Source organism: Diorhabda carinulata, chromosome 1, assembly GCF_026250575.1.
Source record: "Diorhabda carinulata isolate Delta chromosome 1, icDioCari1.1, whole genome shotgun sequence".
Taxonomy (NCBI): domain Eukaryota; kingdom Metazoa; phylum Arthropoda; class Insecta; order Coleoptera; family Chrysomelidae; genus Diorhabda; species Diorhabda carinulata.
Window position 1 is genome coordinate 4009204 of NC_079460.1, and position 23373 is coordinate 4032576.

General features: G+C 34.0%; 1 protein-coding gene across 2 annotated transcripts; it reads left to right on the top strand.

Annotated features, from left to right (window-relative positions):
- The first annotated feature begins 7313 nt into the window (after positions 1 to 7313).
- On the top strand, positions 7314 to 9768 carry LOC130898413 (E3 ubiquitin-protein ligase TRAIP-like). Of its 2 annotated transcripts, none has more exons than XM_057807745.1 (6): positions 7314 to 7613; positions 7667 to 8131; positions 8238 to 8360; positions 8414 to 8570; positions 9234 to 9377; positions 9466 to 9768. In XM_057807745.1, exons 1-6 carry the CDS (start codon positions 7501 to 7503, stop codon positions 9556 to 9558), a joined length of 1095 nt encoding a protein of 364 aa, XP_057663728.1. In that variant the 5' UTR covers positions 7314 to 7500; the 3' UTR covers positions 9559 to 9768. The 2 variants fall into 2 exon arrangements, with proteins under 2 accessions (XP_057663728.1, XP_057663810.1); XM_057807827.1 differs by having other exon boundaries at positions 7355 to 7613; positions 9440 to 9768.
- The last annotated feature ends 13605 nt before the right edge of the window (positions 9769 to 23373 follow it).

Here is a 23373-nt window from a genome sequence, read left to right on the forward strand (position 1 = left end):
CTTTAAAATACACTATTTGCCACTGCATTACATTTTCAGTCCTCAACTGTACCAAAGTGAAAAAAAATGCATGAAAATAAGGAAACAGGAAGGAACAAAGGACTAAACCAAAAAAGACCTAAAACCATGGTATAAATTTACTAAAGTTACTCGTGTAGTCCACAATTGATGTTAGCAATAGCAGAAGTGGAATACGAGGGTTGCTCACTTGTTTTGAGATAGATAAATAAAAACAAAAATATTTATAATTGGATGTGGCTTTATTGTTTTTCAAAGTATTCTCCTCTGAGATCAAATACTTTTGTATTTCATCGAAATGTGACTTGAGCGCTTCTTCAAGTGTAGAAAAACGTTGACCTCGTAATTTATTTTTAATCTGCAGGAATAAGAAGAAATCATTGGATGTCAAATAAGTAATGTGCGGCGGATAATTCGTCAATTCGATGTTATGACTGTTCAAAAACGTTTCTGTTTAAACTGTTATGCTGGTGTTCCATTCAGAAATGACCGTTCTACGTTGCTCTAATGGAACAGGGGCGAAAAAACAGGCGACCATTTGCTTTGAAGTGCTTCGTGCGCGATCAACTTTTTATTGGACTTGGCTCGCCTTGAAAGACCCATACAGTAGATTGTTGTTTAGTTTCAAACAATCCACATGCGCTTTTTTTTGAGCGATTGGCAAATTATACGGTATCCAACGAGAGCAAATCTCTTTGACAGCCAAATGTTTGACCCAATATTTCTGGCACAACAGCCGATTTTGAGTGACCTTCACGAAATTCATCTTGTTGCGAATTCAGAAAACCAGCGAAACACGGAGGCTCGATACGATTTATCACCAAAAGTGGAAGCTAGTTGATCGGTAGACTGCCATTAGTTCAATCCACATCGAAAGTTATACAAAATCAACGATTTAATTTCATTTTTTGATCAAGATGCATCTCTAATCAATGCAAATAGCACTCGTATGACAACACGTTCTGAAACGTTCAAAATGTCAAACTTCATGATGGTAATGTCAGATTTGACATATTCACATCTGTGTTGCCATATCTCAAAACTTTAGTAGCAACACTCGTTTACAAAATGAACAAAAGGATATGGAATAAATTTCATTCATTCACTCAGATGAAATATCTAGTTTAAAAATCTTCTGAAGCCTTCAACAACAAAAATAAACCATTTCTATTGACTTTATATCAAAACTGCATAATACGAAATAGTCTTTTAGAAATTAAAAGAAAATTTTAAATAATCTTTTGGTGAATGTAATGAATGTCTTAAAAGCACCAAGGAGCTTATTTAAAAAAGCAAAAGGTGTGTGTAAACGTGATTGCTATCATTAATTTTGTCGCAAATGATCTGGAGACATAACCAATAATCCAACTAATAGATAATTTAAAACTGCCAAGAATTTTGTAACCTCAAAGCTCTTGGTTGAAGACTCTTCTCAATGAAATGGTATTTGGCATCAGTTTATAAAACTTATACTCAGATGGAGTGAACAATTAATATTAAAGTGCAACTTTGATCTACTTCAAGCACTTGGTGTTTGTCTTTTCAGTATTGACGTAGCAGCTGCAGAGCTACGAAAAAAATACATTAGTAATTAATGTGAACAACTGACCTCAGCTATTTAGCCATTGCGCCTGATCCCTATAAAGAACAATTCATGGTTTACGTATGACGACCTAGTGGTGGTTTCCAGCCATCTATTCAAAAAGCTCTCTCTAGTTCTTTTGTCCATTGGATTTTCGTTGAAACCATTAGGTACTGGAATTGAAGAGATCAGTAGCGTCCTCGCTAACTCAATGGTGATTTATTTCTCTTGGAATATTCAGAGACCCACACAAGTTTCACATGGTTATACTTTTCAAGAAAGAAACAAGTAGATATACAACTACCAGGCATAGAAAAGAGTATAAAAAGGTATAAATAAATAAAAAAATACTTGCGTAAAAATTTTATTGCTTACTATATATAGAAATTTATAAAAATATATGAAAATAATTAATTCCTAAACACAAGTGTGAAGGCCGGTTGATCCGTTATCTTCATTTGATATTGCTCGAAATCTGTAACAAAAAGATTATTGGTAAGATTTGTAGCATCAAAAGATTGAGCAAATCAGGTGCAATTTATATACTACGAGGTTTGTTCATATAATAAGGTACCCAATTTTCACAATGAAAATATGTTTTTAACTCATTGCAGTTTAGATCAATGGATATTTGCATGAATAAGTCCCCTCAAGTGTTTGTTTAATTCAGGAAAGCGATGTTAATCACTGGGGACTAAGTCTCTGCTGTAGGAGGGTGTGAGGTAGTATTCCATCCAAACATGTAAGTTTGTCTTTAAATTCACTGCATATGATGAAAACTTTTTCCCACACAGTTGGTGTCTACCAGAGGAATGTTTTTTGCACACAAAAAACCAATCACAGGACGTAATTCATACCTGGCGCGATAATCAAATGGAAGCTTCATCTTGCACGGTTACCAAGGTAAGGGTGAACGTTTAAGATAGCTCAACGGGGTGGGAACTTAAGGAAGGGAGTCATGATATATACCAGTTTCGCTAAATCACGTCTAACAGCGTTCTTAGCGTCTGTAGCTCCTCGGGAACCTTATTTTATGGACATCCCTCGTATTACATTGCTATTCATCTCTCTTAAGAACTTCATCATTCTTCTAATATTGTATAATGTTGGTTTTTTCATTTAGTATTTTCTTAATCGTTTTTCAGTTCCTTTATTTTACCTCGTATAGTCGAATTTATGAGTTATTATGTTTAAAATTATTAAAAATCGAAATTTATAATCTATGATCTGTTACCGATATAATTTGAGCTTTATATACTTTCGAATTTAGGGTCTTTACATATTTTTTCTAGATTATGAAGCGTACGCTCGAGTGCGTTGTTAATGAAGTATGATCAACTTTGAGATATTGACATCATCTGGGATAAATTCATGAATATGTATTGTATATGTGTTTTCCGAAGGCATTGTTTATATTTTTTTAGAAAGCTACCAATCGTGGAGCTTGAATTTTCTTGAATAATTCATTAAAATGCTTTGTAGCTTCAGGAATTTTATGAAGTAATTTACCAATGGCATGATCGATGGGATGTTATTCAAACGAAATGAGAAGCAATCCATTTTAATGATAATGATGCCCCGACATTATAATCGTATAGAACATTTTATGGAATGATATTTTCAGACGTATCGTATGTTTCATCGGCAGTAGGTTTTACATTCTCTTCTTCACTTTACTTCGTTGTTTATTTGTTTGTGTTTGAATCTGCAGAGCCAGAACAATTAATAGAATTAATTTTACTCTGAAAACCTAATTGTTTTAATTTTTATAATAGTGTCATTAAACTATTATGCAAATATTGATCATAAAGCAGATGAATTCTCAGATTTCTTGAGCGTTATATAAATTTCCTTCCGACGCCAATAATTTAACTACAATTGCACACCTATCAATTTGGATTTACTAATGTTCACCCCAAACAATTATCACTCCACTGCAACAACTTTCTCGCATGGTTTAATTTATGCCTTACCAACAGAAGTCAGCTTGTAAGGGTTGATACAACGATGTCATCTTGCAAGACAATGGAAAGTGGAGTGCCCCAAGGCTCGGTGCTAGCCCTATTTTGTTCCTTTTGTTTATAAACGACATCGCATATCTAGATATCAGTGTCAAGTCTATTTGCAAACGATTCTAGTTTCTCTTGGAACAACCCTGATCTCGTGGCACTCTTTAGGACCATATCTAGTGACCTAATTACCCTTAAATCATGGTGTTATTCTAATCTTCTGCGTCTCAACGTTTCTAAGACCAAAGTTTTAACATACAAAATTACTTTCCAGCCTCTTGTACTAAATCTGTAAAATTCTTAGGCCAATTAAAATTGAGTTCTGCCTGTTTTGGGCTAAGATCAGTTCCCAAGGAACTAAACTTATCAACCTCTATAACAGTTTATTATGCCCTTTTTGAACCGCACCTCCGATATGCTCTTCCCTTCGTTCAGAATTAGTTAAGGGCTCAATATTGTACAATGGGAAAAAAATGAACAATCATTGGCCAATTGAGAAAAAATCTATATCTTCCCGAATTGTGCGAAAGTACCTTCTACGTTGTAAATTCTGTCATAAATACTAGTTTTTACTACTTTTTATCATATATTCAAGGATTCCGAGATAACAATAACAGATTATATGAAAGAAAGGTTTTTTTCTCTGAAAATTTGTTTGCATATCTTCTAAATATCTTTTGCAATTACTCCAAGTAATATGTGGAGCTCACGGTTTATCTAAATTACGAACAGTGTATTAAAATAAGTGTCGTAGATTTAACGAAGTCTTTTACACGCATTTAAATAAAATTTTATACCTCATACTTTAATATGTGTACAACAAATGCATCAGCATCATATTTACACTTTCTAGACGACATTTCAACTTCTTCGAGTCTTCAGAAAAAAAGTTAATTGTTGTTTAGCACTTAAATAACATCAGTAGAACCTGAGTGATAGTGACGCCATCTTAATTTATTCGCGGTATTTTAAAAAGATCACGATTATTGAATCCTTTTTTTATATATAATAACTAAGAAAAAGGATTTAAATATTCATAAAGAAAACTTTTTAAACTAAGTTTAAATTATAGTGAATGGACAAATCACAAAATGAATTTTAGGATAAAAACAATTTGTTCTATGTAAAGTTATGTGATTTATTAATTAATATATTGAATGTAATTTTTGATTAAATAACGTTCAATAAGTTAAAGTGAATATTTAACGGTTATTTATCTAAAAAAGTCTTCCCCATTATCAGACAATGCCCCTTTCGTATCTGTTTCTAGAGTACTAAAAGAGTGAATCTATTTAATATTCATACAATTGGCACACGATGTTTTGGTTAAGTCTGCAAGGCTCAGCTGTATGCAAAATTGTTATAGAACCCCTTCCAGTATGTTATTTGAAGATTCGGAAAGGTATAGGGTTAAAATTGAAAGGGTTAACTGCAACAATATACTGTTGATTGCAAAAACTTGCAAAACCAGAGCTGCGTCTTTTTTTTACATGTAACGTTTGAAGGGAATTTCACGTGTGTTGCACGCTTCAAATAATTCTCATTATAAGCCGTTGGAATTCGGTTGCAGTTATGAATATGCATATTCTAGTTGGTTATTTTCATTTTACAAAAAGTGAGTTTAATACTATAAATGCTGAAAATTACATTTAAACGTATTTAGATGTTTGACAATATTTTTGAAATAACAAATATTATTTCGAAAAAACTGATGGATTTAACTGTTAACTGGAAAGATGGCACTTTAAGTACGGAGAGGAGGCGTCTGAGATATAAATATTATTGGTGGACTAAATATCATGCCACTACATACATAAGTGATCCTGCAAAAAATCAGCTCTTCAGTAATAAGTCTAATAGATTTAAATTATTGCGAAATGCGGGAAAAGATTATATCGATTTCATTTCATTTGGCAAGTGATTGTGCTCTTTTTTGTATTGTAAAATATCGAGCCCTCAACTAATTCTGAACGTGAGTAGGTAGGTAAAGGTCGTGGTTCGCGTTTCTAAGTGGATAACCGTGCAACGATCTTTCTGAAATTGGAGAAGCGTGCTTACGAATCAGGCAAACGCATTCAAAGATGAATAAAGAAGGAAGAGTCAGAATTTTTAATCTTTTAAACTAGTCCCTACAGTGAGACCTGCTGTTTAGTCTCTCTTTGGTAGTTTGAAGCTTCGCTCAAATTGAGTCGCACCACACGTACCCAAAAAGGGAAGATGCGACTCAATAAGGACATAATGAACTGTTCAGAAGGTGGATAAGTTCAGTTATTTGGAAACTGATCTCAGCGCAAAACAGGAAGTACTTAATTTTTTAGATTAGGTGACAGTATGTAACCCAAGGAATCATCCACAATAAGCTCTAAGAATTTTACAGATTCAATTAGAATCGCAACATGATTTAATGGTGATTAGGTCACTGGGCATGGTCCTATTAAGTGCCATGAGATCAGGGAGATCAAGAGAGGGCAGATGATACATACTCAGGCCAGTTGGCTTTACTAAGGCACTAATAGCTTTTGGCTGTAGCTGTGTCATTACTGTGTTAAGTTATTATTATTATTGGATAGTGGTTGTTATTGTGGAGATCACAGAAGGTCAGTCAAAAAATGAAAGGTGTAGACTTGGATTACCAAAGCATTGAAATATTAAGAAGGCCAGAGTAAGTTCAGTTTAGACTAGTTTCGAATGCGTATTGTGAGCCCCACGTTGCAAAATGGCTGAAGTAGCTAGCATATCAAATCAAGAAGCTCTTCTTCTTTAAGAGGATGATTCGGAGGAATAAATGTAGAGCATTTAGTCAGTTTAACTGAACAATATGTCATTATAGCAACAGCTCCGAGTTCTGTAGCATATTGAAGCACCGCCATTAGATCTTGAGCACTTTGTCTGGATATAATGATAAATTTCAAAGAATTTATGTTGCGGGGGATTAGTTGTTGTAAAGTTAGCCTACTGAGGACAAAAAATTTGATCCGTCAGTTGAAGTTGGATGCTGGATAGTATATAAAAATTCGATGGCAGAAGTTATTCTTAGATTGTTGAGATAGATCGTTATCGTCCTAATTGGAGGTGCATTATCAGTAGCGCGATCATCGATTTGGGGTAGGTGTAGAGGAGAAACATTATAAGGAGATCCTTCTGTTTCATAACTATTGCTTAGAATCTACAGTGTGTCTAGTTTGCTTACACAGGTACTATTCAAGTTTGTCTAAAGTAATGAATATTCGAAAGCTCGTGTTTTCGTGTACGAAGTTTGTATGTCAACAGTTCCTTATCGGGTATTACGAAGATTGATCATCGGAAACTAAAGATATATTCATCCTCTGGAGACCCATATCGGATAAAGAACATTAGAGAAGCAAGTTGTTGTCCAACTTTATTCTTGAGTACAGTTTATATAGTATAATTAGGGATAGAGGGATAAACTTTGGAGAGTAATATCTTTGCAGGTGTGATGAGTCTGCGATTTGGAAATGTTTGTTCTTTGATTGTAATAGACCTATGATTTTCCGTAAAGTTATCAATTGCTGATACTGAAGATATGTAAATGCATATTCCTGTAGGAGTTATGATTTCCCGGATTGTCTTGATGTAATCAAAATTTAGGTCCGGCTGACTATGATTGGTTGATGTTTGACATTATCTGGTTATAATATTTTGGCCAGAAGTACTGGCCTATATTTTAGTAGTCAAAATACCTCGACTCACCAAATATAAGTAAAATGATGAGACTTGACGAAAAAGATACAATAAACATCTACTAACGCGTATTTAATGATTTTGTGAACAAAAAACGAGTTAAACAAAAGGTAAGTATTCACTCGTTGATTCACAAAATCGTACTCCACATGGAACATTGAATGTTTGATATTGTTAAATTTTTCCGATATGAATTTCACTTGTGTTATTTGTGCTGAATTATTTATTCCTAACGAAAAAATCTATTTTACACAATGCGGACACGTTTTCCATTATACCTGTTTAATGAATTGGATGGAAAGGTTATAATTTTGTTACAATATAATTTCAATTATAAATAAAGTTTTTATTCCAGGTCAAGAAGTTGTCCTCAATGTAGATGCGGACTATCAGAAAAAAGTATACATCAAGTTTTTTTCAGTTTTTGTAACGAAAATTCCGATCTAGATGCCACCAGTTTAACGTACAAATTAGATAACATGAATTTAACTTTGTCGTTGAAAGAAAAAGAATTGAAAAACGTTAAGGAAGCCAAAAAAAAATTGGAAGAAATGAACGGAGCCTTAGAAAGAGATATTGCAATGAGAGATACCGAGAAAAAAGGTTTACAGTACACTTTACGTGGTTTAATAGAGCGTGTAGTTCATTTTAAAAATAAATCTAAGGAAGTGGAAGTTGAAATTTTGAAATTAGAAAATAAAATAAAAGATATGGAAAATATAGAAATGGTTCTAAACGGATCTCGAGAGCAAGTAGATGATATTTTGAAAGAAGGACATAATATTGAGTTCTTGGCTTTGTTAACTGTTACTTTGAAAAAGTAAGTGTTGTAGCTTCTTTTAATAAAACTATTACAAAACAGAAATATTTGTTTATTTGGTTTCTTTCTGGTTCTACTAGAAGAAATTTCTTTGATTTTATTCTAGGGCCTTAGTTGATTCTGAAAGGCAAACCAAACATTTAGATTACACCTTAAAGAGATACAAGAATGAAATAACCAAACTAAAACAAAAGAATTCTTTGTTGGAGTCTCAGAATGCGTATATGAGGTAATCGAAATTATTTTTGTTTTAAATTTTAAATATGAACATACTGTCTATAGGAGAGAAATGCAACAGATCAAAATTAAAACCGAAAAGGAAAAAGTTATGTTGAAACAGAGAATAAAAGCCTCTGAGAAGAAGTGCACCAAGAGCGCTTTTAAACAAGTGGACTTACTACAAGATAAAAAAAATTCTAATGATTTACCATCTTCAGTGGCAAGTATAAAATCAATAAAATCTTAGAGACGAGCGAACCATTAATAGATAAAAATAAAATCCATAAAATCAATCTACAAGCTACAAGCTTTATTATATAATAAATATAGTGGGATTGTGGCAAAATCAAATTAAAACACCAAAGTGTACTAACTCTAATATATTTCCGAAATACTTATGTTATAATCGTCTGGGAATTAATTAATTAAGTGTTGAGACGTTTTTTTAAACATATTTTCATCAATTTCAGGAATCAATAACTCAAATTGACGCTTGATAGAAATCCTATAGTCAATCGATGAATTCAATGTTTTTTAGAAGAAATAACGAAATTTAAAACGCCGCAATTTTTAACCAATAATTTCCCAGACGTTGAATACATAAGTATTTGGAAGCTCTGAAATATATGAGAGTTAGTACACTTTGGTGTTTAATTAAATTTTGCCACAATCCCACTAGAAAACTATCATAATCTAAATGGCAAAGACTTAAAGAAACAAAAGGCAATTTCTCAGGAATATAATATGTTTTAATTAGAATAATAAATAATTTCACTAGAAAAATCGGGTAGAAATTTTTAAATTTTTTGATATTTCTTTATTTTTGAGTTTACAGAATCAGTTAATTATTAAACCAATCATTTATTTTTTATTATTTTTAAAGAATAAAAACCTGGAGGATTTGGTAGCTTCAGATTTGCCATACCTGCCTCTAAAAAATAATGTCGGAGTATTTTTAAAAGCGAAACTTAAAGCTCCAACAACCGTTACATCGAGCAAATCTACCAATGCTTCATCAAATAAAAACGTGAGAAATTCAAATATTTTCCTTCAATTATAAATTCAGAATAATGTTCTATTTTTTTCTAGATAATTTCTTTCTGTATGATTTTTAGTATTCTTTGTTGAATCGGAATCTAACGGCCGATAAGCACAAAGCATCTACTTCCAAGGTAGCTTACGACGTTTTAGGAGGATCTAGCAAGTAAATACAAAAAGGATTGAAAAGGATCAAGGAATCTACATTATCGACTGTTGAAGTTGATTCTCACATTATGAGGAAATTATTTAATTTTACCATTTGAGATGTTTTTTTTGCTCCTAAAAATATGATAAAATCATATTTTTTCCGATGCCGGTAGAAAAAAATATTTTCATTGTTCCTGTGTGTTTTTTTATTGAATAAATTTTTTTTTTCATAATTTTGTTTCATTCATTCATCTTTCAATTTACTATTTTTCATTTTGATTGAATATTCGAAGGGGGAATATTCCGATTTATATTGAATTGACTATGCAAGATTTAAAAATTTTGGTGGAATTTTCACGAAAAAATAAAAGATTATCGATTTTTCGTGTGAAATTTGGAAAGAACTACCAATCGAATCGATAAGTTTTGATTATCAGGGCACATTTAGAGGAGGAATCAACATTTATTCACTTTAGTGGAATATCTGAACGGGCATATCGATCAATCTTGAATTCGGGTGGAATATTCGCAGGACAACTTTTGCCACCTGCGCTCTATTATCCTCCACTGAATTTCTACCTCAATGACCAAACCTCTACTCACATCGTGTGGTGCCTCTGGACGAAGAAGCGTGCAACTGGAGTCCAGCGCCTCGCGTGTCACTATCACAGCGTCCATGTGTACGGCCCTAACTAGGGCCCTTGAAGTCCTACTGGCGAACAAATGATGCCTACAACTGTTAACAATAAGGGTTTGGAGGCGCACATCATTGAGCAGTGATTCCAAGCCTGCTATACTGAATAATGGAGCCACCTAGTACATAGACGGATCCAGGAGAAATGACTTGGCCGGAGCAGGCTTCTGCGGAAGCGATCCCAAAATAAGCGAATCTTTTTCGCTTGGTGAACATGCTACCTTCCTCCAAGTCGAGGTATTCGCTGTGATGAAATGCAGACCCGCGATACTCAATCGACAAAATGAAATAAGCAAAGATAAACATAGATGGACTTTGTGCGTCTCATACCAAACAACTGTTGCAATGGAATAGGCGCGAAATACGACAGGACTTTTAATCGGACACTGTCACCTAAGACGACATCTCCAAACCTTGGGCATCAAGGACAATCCGGAGTGTTGCTGATGTATGTAGGAGGATGAAACCGCAGACCACATCATCTGTAAGTGTCCAACAGTCAAGCCAATGCGCTTGATCGGATTATCTAAGGACATCAGCATTAGTTAACGTCAAGTGAGACATATCTGAAGGCTTGTATGTTTAATGACTCCTCGTCGCCCACAAACTATGAACTATGAACCGACAATTCTTGATTTTGGTGGAATATTTGGAGGGGCATATCGATTATTCTTGAATTTTGGTAGAATATTCGGAGGATGCTATTGAAATTATTAAAAATAAGAATTTTTTGCAGTTACTGTTTCTTCATTATTTCTGTTTATTTCGACTTATAGGCGATCCAAAGAAACTTTGAGCATAGGATAAGGGTCGCCGAAATGTTTCATCGATACTATCACTGCAAATTCTCTTTCGATCTGTCCAACATAATCGCCCCTAATGCAGTATTTGCAAGACGTACTCGACTCCTTCTTTTGGAGAAGTGCAACCTTTGGAGTCAGCTACCAAGGCACGTCACTGTAACCTACAGAATATAACCTAACCTAATAGGGTTTGCCCTCTTGTGGTTGCTTTTTACATAAAACGAAATGTTATGATTATGTTTGCCTTCTCTGTTTATATCTGTGTCATCAATGGTTATAACTGGTTTTATTTCTTCATTTTTCGATTGTAATTTTTGCATCTGTGAGTGGAAAAAAGATAAAAGTGGTTTTCATATTCCTAGCATAAATCAAAATTTAGTTTATAAATAGAATAAAACAAACTGTGGAATCGTTTAGAAACTATTATTATTAATTTAAATTATGTAAATGTATATTCGTACAAACTTTATGAAATTTGTTTTATTTAGACGTTGGGTGTGGTCCGAAAAATAACTTATGCAAAGTGAAAATGGCCGTCCGTAGTTAAAAACAGTGGGTGGAGTTACCCGGAGGGCCTAAGCCACAAAAGTTGTGCGGCAGCTCTAAAAACTTTTGCCCCTATAAAAAGGGGAACTCGCCCTCGCTCAAAAGCGACCTTTATCTCTCTCAACTTAGGGAGACTTTTCCTTTACGTTCGAAGGCATTTCTCTCGTATAATTAACCGGCTTTTATACCATTTTGAAACTTATCTTTTCTCTGCAAACGATGCTTTTTTCAGGGAAAATATAGTCAAAAGGCGCCTTCGTGCGTATAGATTATGTAAGTTTTAATTTTGCCACCACATTTTCTGAAACGATTCGTCGGAAAGACGAAGATTTATTGGGATTTTATTGGATTTTTTTACACTTTTTGGCGGTTATGTTGGTAAGAGATCAACCGACTCCGAATATTAACCAAATAGTCAACTTAATTAAGTGAAGCGTAGCGTCGTTTCTAAACTTTTATAACATGAAATATTTTTTTTTATGAATTCGATTCAAGCACATTGCTCAAAATTGCTATTCCATATAATTGGGAATAGCATGATCACAAAGAACTACAGGGTTTCTCAAAATTTCTGTTATTTCCCAATATGGTGGCGTGTAATGTAGTGTATGAGTACGAGTCCTGATTATAAACCTAATGTTAACCTTCGAACGCATCCTTGACGTAAAGCGTGAAGGTGATTCGATATAATTTTGATCTGATAACAGAACTTTTTGTTGAAAGAATTAATATCGTGTTGAAAATACAAAAGGGAAGGTGGAGGATTACCTGGTACCTTTTTTTCGAGTCCTTTTTTGGAGTCAGTCGATGTATTGGTCGACCCAAGTCCTGGGAATTGGATAAAGTAGATAAAGATAGGGAACGTTGGAATAGTATCCTTCCACAGGACAAGGCTACAAACAGCTGTTATACTTGCGAAGAAGAACGAAGGCATTTCCGATGTTAATCAAATGTCCTTTGGACTCAAAATAAAATAGGACAGTGGTTTCTAAGTGGTTTGTAAAAAATGATGATGATAGAACAATGGAAGATGTATACTTTCTCAAGTTAATCGTAATTTGGCAATTGTCAAATGTCCTAACTATAAACAATACGTCTCTGTTAGAAGTTTAGTATCAAGTATGAAAAATTGGAGGAAACGAAAATTCTTTGAAAAAAATCAAGATCTAAAGAGAATTTAGCTCGAAAGTGTTGGTATGGTTGGCGATATTTTCTCGTGGTCGTTCTTCAGCAAACAGTGGGTTAGATCTAGATTGATGCAGTTCATAAAGGAAAAGCATCCTGAAGGAAATTTTGTGTTTTGGCCATTATGCAAAGGATATTGTGGAAGCTTTTGCACAGTTGAATAGTCCGTTAATTGGAGTCTAGGAATATTCCTAATGTGCCTAGACTGATGCCAATTGAACATTTTTGGTGAATGTATAGAAGCAACTACACTTGAAAAAGCTCTGGCAAACGCAAAATTCACAATCGAGCTGACTAGGTGCTGATTCAGTTATGTAATTCCTCTAGTAGTGGATTTGGTGAGTTTATATGATTTTATGATGTTTGGTAACCCTCTCTTGGATAACTTCTTGTTCAATGGGTATTCCCAGTTCCACGTAAATGGTGTGATTTGATACATACCATGGAGTATCCACTAGTTGACGATTGGGATCTCTGAATGATATTCACAACCCCACAGATCAATTTTATATGTCCATATAGGCTTGATGACAGACTTGTAGATAAGGACTTTGTTTTCTACTGAGACTTTGAAGTTTCTCCCATCAACCAATGTTTGTTTTTATATCAAGTTGTTTTCTTTTTTTGTGATGTCATGTTGCCAGTTAAGATTTTATCCATCTGCTTATTCTGTATTATTTAGCTTTACTGAGGGGATATGTACCCTTGCGTGAATGTCACATTTGTTGATTTACCCTCATTTACTTTAACCCTCCATTTTTGTAGCCTCTTCTGTAATTACTCAAGATGAACCACAACATTTTTTGTGGTCCTTGAGTTGTAGAGAAGATGACTGTGTCGTCGGCAAAACTTTGGTATATGTGAAGGAGAGGATCTAGTACGCCACCTTTTGGCCCCCTTTTGCAATAAAAAAAGTTTGGACTTTTCCTAGTTCACTTTCGTTTGGAACGTTCTGTTGGTTGAATAAGATTTCAGGAGTGGGTAGTAGTTTGGGAGAAGAGTACTTTCAAATTTGTATAGTAGTTCTTGATGACACACTCTGTCAAAAGCCTGTCCGATATCAAGGAAAACAGAAGAGCAGTATTCAGTGGATTTGTTGCCCTATTGAATGGTTGTGTCGGAATATAAAGGTAGATCTTCAGTTTTCCGACGTAAGATTTTTTGAATTTTTCAAAAATTTGGACATTGGTTGGTAGGGGGATTATTGGAAACATTGGTAGGGTCTTTGCCTGGTTTACCAATCAATATGATTTATGTGACTGTATATGGTATTGACCAGGATCGGAGTCTTGGGATTGCGTTGTAAATGTACCCTTTTTGTGGTAATTCTTTAAGCAAATGGGTAGTTATTAAATTGGTGCTCTGCGCTTTTTCCAGGTTTAGTAATTTTTTGCCGCTTCCATACCACGGTTCGTGTTCGCTTTTTTCGTACAGGTAGGGCTGTTAACTTGGGCTTTGTTGAATTTTTTCTCAGCTTCAAAATATAATTATTGTGCATCTCTTATTTCTTTTTTCATTTAATTTATAACTAAGTCGGCTATAGCTTCAGTGTAATTGAGAATGTTGATGTAGTGGTAGTGTAAACAGTGTATTCAGCATGAATATCACCAACGGTTCCAGAAATTCCAACTCATTAAAATTCGTCATTCGACAACTTCATGTATTTATTAGTACTCCAATATCAATTACCACTTCTTATATTCTCATTGATGTACAATATAAATTTAACAACCTTCAAAACTAAATGGATATTAAAGAAAAGCGAGGAAAGGGTAGTTTGATAGTTAGATACTCAAATACACAGTAGACGTAGCTATTCCAATCAATTTTGAAATAGTCCTTTCATTATTTTCAACCTGATTTACGTTAAGGTGCGTCTCCATTGAACAAACAATGGGGAAACAAGTTTGTCAAATACGTTGATTAAAGTGCAATTTTAACAAACTTTTCTTATTTCAACAAACAATTGTTTGACAAACATTTTTAGCAAACATTTTCTCCAAACAATTGCGATTCGGCATGAAACATTAGTCAGTTAGGTTTTGTCGGAATGGGTGATTTGAACCGCCGCCGTCATCTGGCCTGCATTGCAGCAGCTGATATTTTAATTGAAGAACCTCGTTCTTGTCGATGGTGGCAGAGACAATTGTTTTTACGGCGTTATGAATATAGTGGTGATGATTTCCGAAATGATTTGACAGCCGGGTGTTTGTTTACAAATTTTACGAGAATGTCAAATGGGAATTTTGAAGTGTTAATATCGATGATAGGACCAGTGATAAGAAAACAAAATACTAATCCAAGCCAAGCAATCAGCGTTCAAGATCATCTGGCTATAACATTCAGGTTTTTGGCTTCTGGTGATTCCTATCATTCGTTGATGTATTTATTTAAGGTATCCAAACTAAGCATTTCAAAAATTATTCAAGAGGTTTGCGGTTTATCTTCGCAAACGTTAATTAACCTTATCAAATTCTCCTGGCTCCAAAACTCTTTACTCATTTTGGGAAAAAATCACACACACGCGCACTTTTCCACTGAATATTTTAAATAAAAAAATACAAATAATAATGTTTATATCCAAAAATCATGCCGGAAAACACCTTCAAAATACACTAAAACAAGCCAAACAGGTGGTAGGGGAAGTCACTGACAGACAATGTTCGATCTAGGACGGGAACATTCTAGACAAACAAAAATGGCAGCTATTTTTCCTTCCATACATGAAATGTTTGTTGGGAGAGCGTCCACAACAAAATCACCGGCGAACATTGTTTTTCAAACAAAAAAGTTTTTCGAAATTTTTGACAAATGTTCGGCAAACAATGTTTGTCCATTGTTTGTCCAGTGGGGACGCGGCTTTATACAATAAATTTTGTTTAAGTTAACTTCCAGTCGGCATGAAACGATGCAAAAAATACTTTTATTATAACTCTAGCAATAAAGTTGAATTAGCTAGGATATTTCCTATCGTTACAATGTTTTTTGTCCGCAGACCAACGAACAAAATCTCGATAGTACATCGCTAAAGACCGGACGAGAATATATTTATTTAATGGGAACAGAGCATGCCCGTTGCGTTTTTGGCAGCGAATTGATTTTTTACTGCCCTTCCCAAACTTGCAATTCTTCGCAAAAGCCCACAGTCAACTGATAACAGGTTTCATAATGACCCTATCATTTATTATTCAAAGCTGGTTATTTATGACCTCGCATAGACCAGACTTCATACTCTTTTTAACGCTTCTGTCAGGTCTACATTCAATCTAGTTCGTTGGTTATTGCAAAATACACGTACAATAGTAGGGTTTTTGTGTAGGCTGGACTATTACGTCAGAAAAATAATGCGGAATAAATCATCCGTTTGATGGAATTATTTTTCGGACGATTTCGTATAAAGATCGAACAATAGTCCAATGGATTAAAACAAAATAAAATTTTACAAATTCACTGAAAGCTTAATTTTCGTTTAGACCGATTCCCAACATTCAATGTGATTCACTGAAAATTTATGATGTCCAAATCAGGTTCCTTTATGCCACATTTCAAGATTATCGTTTTTTTTAGAATGATTTCAAGATAATTCTGTTTATAAGATACGTTTTTTGTTATAAAACATTCATAGACTATTGGATTCGACTCAAGTCGAATACGCACTAATAATAGTTTCCAAACGCTTTTTCTTGGATTGAATATGAGTTTCTTTACTCGAGGTTAGTTATACTAATTCTAAAAAAACGATTAATCACTTTGTAAGAATTGGAATAGTTAAATGATTAACGATATCTGTCGGAAGGTTTTTCGATGTGTCAGGATCAGGCAGGAAAGCAAAAAAATGCCAAAAAAGAAGAGAGAAGTTTGAATAAAACGACTCACGGAAAACTGCGGGAAATTTGCGAAAATTGGATAAAAAATTCAATATTGATAAGAAATATCTGAGCAACATTCTGAAGGAACAGAATGTAGTTTAAGAATCAAGAATAACGGCACCCAAATATTCTAAGAAGCAATAAATTTAACCAAGATGAAAGCTTAGAAGTTTTGAAAATTATTATCGACGACGTGTCATATTTCACTTCCTAGTTTCCAATCACTTTACTTGATTTTGTTCGATGCTATCCCATTCTTTAGTAAGCGCCGTTTTGAGGTCCAATTTCGTGGCTGGTGCAGGCCTGGTTTCTTGAGTTGATTCCAAAAATGGAAGATAGGATTTAAGTACGGGCTACGCGCTGGCCAAAACATATTTCAATGTCATGTAAATAATTCCTGCAGGAAACCTGCAGTGTATGGACAGGTATTGTCATGCATTAGGATGAAGTTTTCGCCTATGAAACTAGGGTAGGGCACGACGTGATTCTCTAAAATTTCTTCTTTGTATCGGTTCGATCCACCGCCAGTTTTCATAAAAACCAACTCGATTTTTACTTCCATTGAAATTTCCACCCAAACCATCCAGGAAACTCCTCTAATAACCACGTTTTCTTCTATGCAACACTGCACGAATCTTTTTCCAAGTCATTTGTAGACTCATCCTCTTCTAGCGCTACCATACAGGCAAAGTCTGCTTTTGTCTGAGAAAAAACGGAGCTCCATCAGTCCAATTAATGCAAATCGTAACGTGCTGCTTAGTGACCTGAGGTTAATGGGGTTAATTAGACAGAAAGGGTATTTTGCTGATCTATTCATACCACAATGAAACAATCAATGTACATGTTTACTGTGAGACCATTAGAAAATTGCAACTCGCAATGCAGAAGAAACGGTAGTGCCCAACTTAGGAGCGTCTGCACCTCTACCAATCCATCGATTCGGAAAATGGTTACTCAATCAATTATGACACCCTGTACGTAATGATAAGTTTGTAGCTATTGCTCTTTAAGTATCTTCCAGGTTCTTGAAGAAGACGTATTTGTTTTGTCTTGTCACATTCCTTAGTTAAATAATTATGGGTACTCAGCTATTGGGGTCCTTAGAATGCTACAAACAACAGTTTGAGTCCCAGAGTACATGATCACGAATTTGTTGTTTGTTTCACACTAAGGCCTCCAATAGCTCAGTTCCTATACTTATTCAACTTCAAAATACAAGATCCTGTACTGATTAGACTGGATATTTCTAAACCGGTAGACGGTATCGAGTTTTATTAAGAGTACTTTTTTGGTGTTTAATTAAATGATGTTTGAGTTCACTTGACGGTTTGCTAAATAAATCTAATATTTAAAAAGTTATGTTGAATACTACTTGGTACGAACCGTGTACCTAGCGCCCTCTATGAGAGTCAGACAAATTCATTGGATGTTTATATATATATATATATATATATATATATATATATATATATATAAGAATGTAATTGTCACATAAAAACTTTCCTTTCTCACTAAATATCAGCTTTTTTCCTGGCAAGCACAAATAAATCGATTTTCGATACATTAAAAACTTCATTAATGAAGCAAGAATAGTTTTTTATATCATGCATATTCATGAGAATAGAAAAATGTCTGTGGCTAACAGATTTAGTCTGAGATCTCCAGTGGCACTTCCTCCAAGACAATCCCAAACCATCAACGAGTCTCCGCCGTGTTTTACGGTCAGGATTACAAGTGGAACCAACATCCGTTCTTTCTTTGACCTGCGCATAAATACTCTTCTCTAAGATTCAAAAACCTCAAACGTTGAGTCATCACTCCATAAAGTTCTCTCCCAATCTTCAATTTTTATGTTCCGTAGCCTACCACAACCTATTTTGACGTCTTAGAGGTTTCTTCATTGCCACCCTCTCACCAAGATCAATTTTTCTTATTCACATTTTCCCTGTAGAAGTACTTAAAGGCAGATCACTACTATCTCTGGGCCCGTGAATCCTCAATCAGGTTTATCTTCAGCGGTGGTGGTTTCTCGAGGCCGTTTTCTACAGCTAAAGCTTCTGGTGGATGCATATTTCTTCACGTTGTAGTCCACGGTAGGTATTTTTATTTCGTAGGCAATGGTATGCTTACTTTTGCCTGAATTATGAAGACTTGCAATTAATGCAACTGATAGTTCTTTGGTTTTACCCATTGTAAATGTGAATTTGCGAGAACGAAATATTTTCCAGTTTCCTATTTACCTTTTTTTTAAACACCCTGTATAAACTTCTTTCTATAAACAAATAACTAGCTTTTCTGATACAACTATTATCATAAAAATGTTATTTAAACAATATATGGATGTCAAAACTTAATATTTCAACGTTAATATATGGATTTATTGCACCCAGTAATGCAATATTGGATCCATCGTCCATCGAACTTGTGCCATTTTATCTCGTAACGAAGTTTTCCATGATGGAAGCTGCGTATTTTAAAAGCCTACCGCATACTTTTCTGAACATGCCTTCTTATCGATCGCGGTAACCGCGTGAATGGCTCTACGCATCCTTTTAAAACCACTTTTTAAAATATGGCGCTAAATACGAATTTACAGACTCTATTCGCGTTTAAAAATGTTTTTATACTATATTAACATGATAATATAATCTCAAAATCTACTTAATTATAACGATAATAGTAATTCATGATAGTGATGGGTGGAACTGATAAGTGGTGGCTGTCAAATGAAAAAGAAAATCGATAAAAACGTGCTAAAGAAAGAAGAACTAACCTCGTTATTTAAGATGGTAGCCATGTCCGATTTCCATTAAAGAACTGTCACTTAACACTCCCATAGGACACTAGAAACGAACGTGGACATATCGGTGTGGTTCAAACAACATTGAAGAATCAATCGTTACATTTGTAAACAGGGTTGTCACGTTAACCCCTACCCTTAAATGTAACGTCCCCGTCCATTTGGTTATTGGCTCATTGCTATCGCATTGATTGAGTATTATTGTTTTTGCAATGCGCCTTTTTTAAACTCTGAACAAACATACATATATATTCAGCTTTTCCATGTGTAGACTGGTGACGTATCAATGTTGTTTTTTTCTTTCTTTTCTTTTTTTTTTGTACTTTTTCGTTTTATTGGAAACTTTTGACGTTGCGCCATTTGATGTGTTTCGTCGTACGGGATTCGGGTCGAATGTTTTTGTAGCATATGATTTTGTTGCGAGGTTTTCGGGTCTCATTGGGTTAATTAATTGGCTTTATTGGTCGGAAAATAAACGAATGCTATTGAATTGTTTTCTTTGTAAGAAATACAATAAACAAAAATAAAAACAGTCCACTTGCTTCATTTTATCAACAAAACATGACGTTTTCAACATATTTGTCTACAAAAAAATATCATGAATTTAAGAATAAATTGTAATTTTTTTCTTATATATATATATATATATATATATATATATATATATATATATATATATATATATATATATATATATATATATATATATATATATATATATGTACGAAGGTTGCCTTTTAAATATTTATCTTCTATAAGTAATAAAGTAGAACATAAAAAAATCATTAGGTGACAAATCGGGTTAATAAGACATTTATTCGATGTTTTGTCCTTCAAATATTCAGTTGTTTGACGTGATTCATAAAACCGGATTTACGTAATTTATCTGGAAAAATCTTTCGTCTGCTATATCCCAAAATATGCTTCTATCTGTCTGTAAGTGACATACCGATCATATTGAGAACAGAATCGATGTTTCTCGCAATTTCAACCGATTTTGTCCGACCTTTTCGATAGTCCGGCAGACCAAGTCTTCTCTGATGGTGCTTCATTACCAAAAGTTGTACGGAACATCAATATTCGCATACAGTGGTGCCACAACTCATGAACGCCACCTATTGTTCGATTGTAAAAACTCGTGTAAGCAATAAAATCACTTAAAGTTGAAATCTAGATCCCAGTTCTTCCTTTTTCGTCGCTGAGTCGTAGAATTCTACGAAAGAAGTCGAGGTATCGGTGAAGTAAATGACCTGTTAGGGAAGTTCATTAGATCTGCTAGTACATGAACTTTTGGTCAAAAAAGAAGAAAATCGTCTAACGCAAAAATTATTTTGATCTGATGATTTCATTAAAATCGAGAGGCATTTTCATTAATATCATGATTAGAAAATGGTTATCGATTACTTACAAGAATTGTTTTAGAAGAATCAGTAATTTAATTTGGATAATTAGTTATTTATTCCTAAGAATAGAATCAGAAAGTAATGTTTCTTTACTGATTTAGTACTCAAAGGTCCCGAAAAGCATTTATGTTTAAAATTATCTCCTTAGCTATTATTGGTTAGCGACCAAGTTATTTCGGTTTTGTAGTATGAAATAAACATTTAACAAAGAATAATTTTTAATTAATTATATATCTTCCATTTTGCTCATTGACCTTTTGTCATCTTTCTTTCAGCTTCATGATTCCACGCTCATTAAATTTCTGGTCCTTAACAGCAATAAACTGAACCAATGTGCCATTGAAGGTTATCGTCATCGTGAAAGTTTAACCATTCAAAGAATTCTGCAAACTTCAAAATAAATGGTAATCAGATGGTGCCAGATCAGGGCTGTATGGGAGATGTGGCATCACTTCCCATCCAAGCTCCAATAGTTCCCCACGAGTTGCCAAATATGTGTGATGCCTTGCATTATTAATCTTTCCGATTAGACAATTCTGGTCGTTTTTCTTTGATTTCTTTCGTTAATTGTTGACAGTTAATATCAGAATTGATCGTTTGGTTCCTTGGAAGCAACTCAAAAAACACAAAATCTTTATAATTTTACCAAACTGACAGCATGAGATTTCTTTGTTGTTTTTTGGCTTTCTATTTGGTTTGTGCTGGTTCATCGTGTTTGCTCCGTGATCATTTTCGAACTTTGTTACTGTACAGGACTCATTTCTCATCACCAGTGATGATTCTTTTCAAGATAGGGTCAGTTTCATTTCGTTTACGGTACATATCGCAAATGTTGATTCTTTCAATTCGTGAGGTACCCAAATATCAAGCTTCCCAACTAACTCAAGACATTTTAAGCGTTTTCCAATTGTTGTTTGTGATACATGAAGCCTCTTCGTAACGTCTCGAGCAGTTATATGACGATCTTCTTCAATTATGACTTTGATTTGGTCATCATTAACTTTAGAAGCAACCGACCAGAACGTTGCTCATGCTTGAGGGAAAAATCTCTAGAACGGAATTTTTTATACCAATTCTAACACGAGCACTTTGTTAAACAATCAGCACCATAAACTTCGGATATTTCTTTGTGAGGCGCAGCAGCTTTCTTTCCTTAAGTAGAATAAGCCGAAAATGTTCGTTTCTGCACTCCACCAACAACTAATAGCATGAATAATAATCACGCACTTGCTTTTAAAGTTATGTCAATATCACGTGACAAAGAAAGTACAGCACTAACATAAGATATTCAAAAAATAAAGCAGCGCTCTCTATCAGTAAAAAACGAAAGTACTTAGTTTCAACCTTATAATTGCAATCGAAGAAAATATTAGTTTTTTCTGTCTCATTTTTTAATTCCTTCAAAATTCCGCATATTTTTATTATTAGCTGCATCTGTTTTAATTTAATGTAGCTTCAAGTTTTGTTGATTAGGACGTTGAGTTGAAATTTCTGTAAAGAAATACCACGAAGAGTTGGATGGAAATGGATGGGACAAAACGCGCAATTTCAAACTTCACAACCAAATTATAGTGTCTGTGATTTTTGAGTCGAAATATGTCAACGAAGTGATTCCAAAGAGATTCCAAAGTTTTTAATAAAAACATTAACAAACTTTCTACCAAAATGCATTAATAATATATTTTTCTAAAACTACTTTTTAAAATTTTATTTGAAAAAAGGAAACCTCAAAGTAAAAACCGCTTAATGGAATCTTTTGTAGGAAATTAGCCATCGATAAGGTTTATGCCGGGTATTAAAAAGCTTCAATCCAGTTAAAAGATTCCTACAGTCGAAATCCTTCCACGACGGTGATTGAGCTTTCGAGCTTTAAATAAAAGCTTTGAGTTAAAACTCTCGTTTTAGCGGTAATCCTCTTTGATCAAAAGATAAGAGAACGCGATTATACATGTAACGACAGTAATACTTCTGATCTGGAGAATGTCAGTGTAGGAACTTCGTAAAATTTATCATTAGCACAAATATGGTGAAACATATTTGAGGTTATTTGAAAATAATTCAATAATATGATTTTTTTTTTCATTAATCTCAACGTTTTTCATCGCTAACCGTAGAGATAAGCCTGAAGTATGGTTATCTTATGGTACGATGTAACAAAGCGTATTAGTCTTAATCAAATGTTCGTATATATATCACATCTTGTGAACAGACATTCAACGTTCAGTTTTAAACTTAAAAATGGTTCAGTGTTCAGTTTTTGTGATAGCGCAATAATAAACAAAAGCTTCTTCATAGGTCAGTTATATTATTTAGAAATTGCTCAATAAATCGTATGTTCCAATTCAAATCCCGGGAAAATTACCGAATTGTAGTATGAGCTGTACTCGTTCGAAGTTTTCATTATTTTATGCAATGTACTCGAAACTTACCCTTAATAAGTTGAGGTTAGTATATTTGACATATTTTTTCGAAAATATATGGTATACTATAAATTATACTTATTTATATTTTAACCCGAAATATTTTTCGGGATAG

What these genes read in the sequence shown, in the direction of transcription:
- LOC130898413 (XM_057807745.1), top strand. Translation starts at nt 7,501, where the DNA reads ATGAATTTCACTTGTGTTATTTGTGCTGAATTATTTATTCCTAACGAA. An exon ending in ATGATTTACCATCTTCAGTG is followed by an intron (nt 8,571 to 9,233) that starts GCAAGTATAAAA and finishes TTATTTTTAAAG; the next exon opens with AATAAAAACCTGGAGGATTT. An exon ending in ATGCTTCATCAAATAAAAAC is followed by an intron (nt 9,378 to 9,465) that starts GTGAGAAATTCA and finishes TATGATTTTTAG; the next exon opens with TATTCTTTGTTGAATCGGAA.